At 37.1% G+C, this 6,000-nt stretch overlaps 1 protein-coding gene across 2 annotated transcripts in view; it reads right to left on the bottom strand.

The window, feature by feature from the left end:
• The window catches only part of PMS1 (PMS1 homolog 1, mismatch repair system component), a 42,171-nt gene that overhangs the window by 1,636 nt on the left and 34,535 nt on the right, over nucleotides 1-6,000 (bottom strand). For both annotated transcript variants that reach the window (XM_026048676.1, XM_026048668.1), the window contains exon 12: nucleotides 935-1,095. In XM_026048676.1, the coding sequence (XP_025904461.1) occupies nucleotides 935-1,095 (161 nt within the window). The remainder of the gene's footprint in view (nucleotides 1-934; nucleotides 1,096-6,000) is intronic.

The following is a 6,000-nucleotide window of genomic DNA, read 5'->3' on the forward strand; positions in this document are numbered from 1 at the left end:
GTGTATTCTTTCTTCTGAGTTCCCCAAAGGACAGTGATAGCTSTAATGTCAACCTGATAATACAAATGGCAAATCTGAACACAGCGAACTGTGTTCCCGTATTATCAAGCCCACCAAAATGGTCAGAGCCCATCCCTAGTTTCAACACTTATTCCATCCCTTCATTAAACTTCTTCCATGGGTGCACCAGGATGGTTCAAGAGTCCATAACAGAACCACACTTGCCTCAACAGCAGCTGCACATTTACTGCCCTCAAACACAGGATAAGATTTGTAAAATTAATGCTTAAAAGCTAAAACACATGCTGTAGTGTAAAAGCCTACGCCCCATCTTGGGGCCCTTCAGTTTAGAAGAGTATGTCAGAAAATACTCGAGTAAGAATAGACTTTTTTTTTTTTTTTTTTTTTAAGAGATCTTAAGAATTGGGATTTAAGGTAGCATGAGCAAAATACATAGACAAGCAAAACCATAACTCTTAGTTACTCTACCTAGAACGACATAAAATAGCTGACTATAAAGTGGAAATGGCATAATTTCTTATGGTTGTGAGGTGCATGTCTCATTAAGGTTTACATGAAAGTTAGGCTTCAAATAATGCCTAATTTTCATAAGCTAGTACTTTAAGTAATTATATATATTTTTCTCACATCGTTATTTCTAAAGGCATTCTTGGCTATTCTGGAATCAATTGTGTTCCAGAGTTTTTCAGCAATTTTATGTATCTTAACAGGGAGGCATGCCTGTCTACAGAGTTGCAAAATAATTCAGAGAAATATTGCATTCATTCAGACTGCCCTTCTAGTCTGAATAATGTCTACACAAAGTGGACGTACATTTAACTAAAACAGAAATCTGAAGAAAGATTTTAAAGTTTTTTAAAAATTTATTAKAAAGTTTAAATGCTCAATACTTAAAAGCAAACTAATGTCTTACCTCCAAGTAATTTATCACTTTCAGAGGTCTACATTCATATACTTCCTTTGCATTTTTATTAATGATTGCATTCAGAATTTCTTTCAAATCAGAAATACCATAGTATGACAGACAATTAGCCAGTCCTTCTATTTCCAGATGACTTTCTGTAGCTGAAGCACCTAAAAATACAAAACCAGAACAGTTTATTTCATACACTGCTTCAGTGTCTGAAGACAGAGAAATATAGAGAGATATAAAAAATACTTCAGTAAATTTCTCTCAGGACTTCAATAAAAATAGAAAAAAAAWTTTTTTTGCTCTTTCTTTGAGTGAAAAGCATTTATTTATCCAAGGCTTCATAATGATGATATCTGCCTTTTCGCATCACAAATGTTTCAACCTATTTAACTGAAACCCTAGTTTGGAACTTATCAAATGTTTCAATGTTTCATTGAGGATGATGAAAAAGGAAAAAGAAGAACAAGAACAATACCTACAGTGTTGTCAYTATTTCCTAACTTCCTACACAACCGGTTTAAAGACCAAATGCTCAAATGTTATCATGGTAAATTCAACTTCCACTGGAATGAAAACCAMATTTTGCTTTTACCGTAGCAGAAGAATCCAAGGCCATAAAGGCTCCATGACAGCATTCACATTTGTTCGTACAATGTCACTGCTGCAGCTCAATACCTGAATGCTGATGCTAAAGAAAACGTTTAAATCGAATTTCCCAACAAATTGCATTGTTTGGTGCATAAGAGATTTCATTTCTTATTCACATTGACTACCAAAACTTTTAAGACACTCCTACTGACATTCAGCCTCACTCGTGTAGTGCTTTTGCAAAGCTGGGAAAAGATGCTGATAAACAGATTAGTACAGAGCGGATTAAACTAACCAACTATGATAAGTAGACTAATATAATCAGCAGTCTGAAAGATTTTAGAAACAAGAGAAATCTCTGCAATGTAACTCATGAAATATGTTTTCATAAGCTAGTAAAATGAGATGGTTATTTACTACTAAGCATTTATTTGACAGGCATTAAATGAGGGTACAGAYGTACAGAATGGTTACACAGATTGTAAAGTTCTGTAAATACAGGTATGTCACCAGGTAGATACTGCTTGGGGTTTTCAAGCTTCACTGCAGGAAACACTTGACTAGGGTGGGAATTCAATACAAAGAAACAAAATAACCTACATAACCTCCTACCAGCCATTTAAAATCACTTTGCATTTGAAATCTGATTTCCCTTTCAACCTCAAACTGTCTTCCTTCTCTTTCCCTAGGCCTGGCTAGCAAAACTAGTCATACTTTTTTTAGGCATTGCTGCAAGCCTGTGATAGGAATCATTTGAAAGCAAAACCTTAAACTATTTGAGAGTTTGCCAGTTTATTAAAGGTGAGATATGACCACATACTATATCAATATTTCTCCAAGAGAAAGGCTGCCAGTAAGAGACAGCAGCAAAGATAAAATCTGTTTTTAATCTCCTTCAGGTCTTTCCTCTTCATTTCTTATCCAAATTTTATTTTAATAAAAGTAAGACTTGACTTAAATTCCAGACTACTCATAGTTCCGGACTACCTAACAGTGTAACTTCTCTCTAAAATGAACAGTCAGTACTAATAMGAATGCTTCTTATTTGACAGTCTTTCAATTAAAAGCCACCTATGCTACACAAGAACAGACACATAATTTTAAGATTTTTAGTTTAAAAGTTCAGGATTTCAACTTCTTTTTTTTATTCCATTTTTTAAGTTGAAAAGTTGCCCATTACATGGTGATTAATATATCTGCGAGTCTTTGCAGGGATTCACATATTGGCAACTTTTGATGATAAAAGCAGATGCCCAAACCTCAATGTACTTGTAAATTTCTGACAACCTATACATTAAGATGTTTGAGTATTCAAACAGCAGTCTTTAAGCAGTTTCCATGGGAATTTCTGTGAAATGCTTTGCAACTTCCAAGGAAAATAGTTCCGTGAACAAATAAACTAGTTTTCAACTGACTAAAAATGTGGATTTCTCATTGTCACAAATTTCCCCTTTCTCTTTCCAAACAAAGCATTCACAATCATCTTTGGATAATTCCTTCTTGAAAGCCAGGAAAAATCCTTCTCTTTCAGCTGCCACCTAGATTAGGTGACACTGTAAGACCATTTATCTTCCAGTCTGCAATCAAAATCAAACTGAAATAAAGTAGCAGCATCATTTTCCAGGGGTAGTTTACAAGAACTTGTTTCTATTGCTTTTTATTAGAAGTATGAGTCATTTACCTATTAGCATTCTTTGAGCCATTATAAGTACATGTAAGCGCACTCTTTCTAAACACATATGTTGGGTTCACATACAGCAAACRTATCTTAAGAAAAGTGAACAGACAGTAAACCATCTTTTTGAAAGCTTGGCTACATGCATGGGTTGTTGCAAGCTTTACCCATCAAACAAGAGCCTGGAAGATCCCGGAACTCAGGGTTAAGGCAGTACAGATGGGCTCTCCTCTCCCAAGAAGTCTCTGCAAGGCCACACCACGGCTGCTGAAAGACACACTGGAGCTCAGCATCCCACCTTTGACCATCTCAACAACCAGCATGTTCCAAAAAGGAGCCACCGATGCTGCCTAACTCTGATGTATCTACACGGGGAGGCTTTTCTTGAGTTACTTCATAGCCTGTTTTTTTACTGTGAGCTATCCAGTGAAAAACGTGGTCAAAAAATTCTTAAACTGCTGAGTAATCATTAAAATCAGAGACAAGGAGATGTTCCAGATGATCTTGGTCAGCCAGTATAGATAGTATCCTAGATGTTGGACATGTCCTAAAAGCCACTTCTTTTCTGGCCAATCTTGGAACATGAAGGTAAATTACTTTCTTGTCTTACAACATGAGCATATTCAAAGGCTGGACTTACCTCTAAAGAAAACAATATCAAAGTATGACCAGAACTCTCCTACTCTTGTAGAAATGCTAACTATCCAAAGGCTGTTTTTATGACAAACGAAGAGGGAAATTTTGCCAGAAATGCAGTTTTCCTATGAAGATGACAGAGCAAGATCCAAACTCCACATGTAACTAAGTCCTTCTTAGGAAAGCCTATCAGACCTTTCAAAGACCTTTCTCTGATTGAAAAGATCATYTGTAAAGAAAAATAATAAGTCTTGTTCTGACTTCAAGAGCAATTCAGCATCCAGACTCTAAGATGGCATGAGCTGATCCCTCTGCAGCAACAGAAGATATAGTAATAAAGGCAGGGATTTGGGTTTGTAATCAGAAGACACAGCCTCTGGAAATGGAAATTTTCTAAAAGGTTCTAATAATAGTTACTGAAATGCTGTACATTCAAATCAGATCCTATCACAATGAAAGAGAACACGCAAAGTCTCCACAAGTGGAACAACAAAGGAATCACCAACATCATCTTCGCATTAACATGCAGGTAGCCTCTAGTCCCTGAGACTTACCAGTGCAATGTAAAAGATTCTGCGCTGGCTAAGATTGTCATATTGAACTTAAACACAAAATTCTTAAATGTTTCTCGCTCTATTTTCAGTTCAGAAAGAGAGCATGATTACAGCAACCGTTGGCTTCTCAATATAAGCTGGAAAGCAAAGGAACAGAGGCCTCTGACGGTTCACTGAAACACAGGAGAAGCCTTCCTTGGTTTTGTCTCTTGAGAGATGACTGAGCAAAGGAGAAATAGGACACTCAGGAGCTATAGCTTGTCCTCCTAATGAAACAAAAGGCTCACAGGAATAGTAACAACTTRTAGAACGATCCTAAAAAGCTGGGAGCTATGGCAGCTCTTAAAACATACAGCYGAGAAATCAACTAGAGAATCTGCTGGTGACAAAAGAGATGCTGAGGTAGGGCTTCCCAAAAACGTGACAGTTATCCCTTGTGATTTCTCTTACAAGGCTGCTTGGAAAACACCAAAAATGAGCCCTAAATGGCAAATTACTGTATGGATTAAAGTAATATAGGGTTGAAAATCTACATTTTCTAAATTTATTCCTTCTCAAGGCATTCAGACTCATCTTAGCAGTAGTGGGAATAGGTCACGGGTGCGGAAGAAAGTCTCTTAAGAAACTTCATTCATAAAAAGACTCAACAGCACTGGCAAATTAGAGACAGTAGTGGGGCAACCTATTTATACCTCAAGATGCCAAGAGCAAGCCTGAGATGACTACATTCACCCAGAAAACYGTCCTAGTGAAGTTTTCAATGTCAAAGCAAGAGGTCCTGTGTTATCAATAAATATCTGGGCATCATGAGCAAATCCAATTTATGATAACGGACAGCAATGCTCAGGTTGCTTCTCTTCTTTTGGTAGAACATGTGGAGCTTTAAGCAAATAATCGGTGCAACCTGATTAGCCCAAAAGCAACTGATTAGCCTGAAAGTCCTCTCAGATGTCACCAAGGCTCAAAGGAGGCTTCCTCTGCTGTGGCCAGCACTGTCAAAAGTAGCACTGAAGGAGGTCGGTTCCCTCCTTCCCCCCCCATTTTTTTTTTTTTTTTTTTTCAGTGAGTATCTTAAGGTTCCTGATGGCATCAGAGGCCATCTTATGCACATGGATCAACAGAAGAGTTTGTTAGTTTGCCAGAAGAAATGACTAGGAGACTGCGCTTTCACATGCACCTTAAAAGCTTGAAAGAGAATCTTTGTTGATAACATGRAAGAAAAAAACAGTGAGAAATATACAGAAAAAAAAAAGATACTGAACTCAGAAAACAAACAAAATGCTTTTGTAAGAATAGTGAAGAGGGTATTATTCTTGGGTGCAAGCTAGATGAATTATCGCTGGCCTGCAGGTCACTCTAGGTAATATTAAACAAATATCTACAAAGAACCCTGAACTGACCAGAGTATGTCCCAGAGAAGGGCACATAAAGAGAGTTAATACCACCAAAGTTTTTGAAAAACAGCTTTAATGAGCATTTTTAGCAGAAGTAGATGACAGCGTATTTCTGAGACTAGTTAAGGGAAAAGGGAAAAGGGAAAAGGGAAAAGGGAAAAGGGAAAAGGGAAAAGGGAAAAGGGAAAAGGGAAAAGGGAAAAGGGAAAAGGGAAAAGG

Source organism: Nothoprocta perdicaria, unplaced genomic scaffold (assembly GCF_003342845.1).
Source record: "Nothoprocta perdicaria isolate Ctin4 unplaced genomic scaffold, notPer1 scaffold_11, whole genome shotgun sequence".
In the NCBI taxonomy this organism is placed as follows: Eukaryota; Metazoa; Chordata; class Aves; order Tinamiformes; family Tinamidae; genus Nothoprocta; species Nothoprocta perdicaria.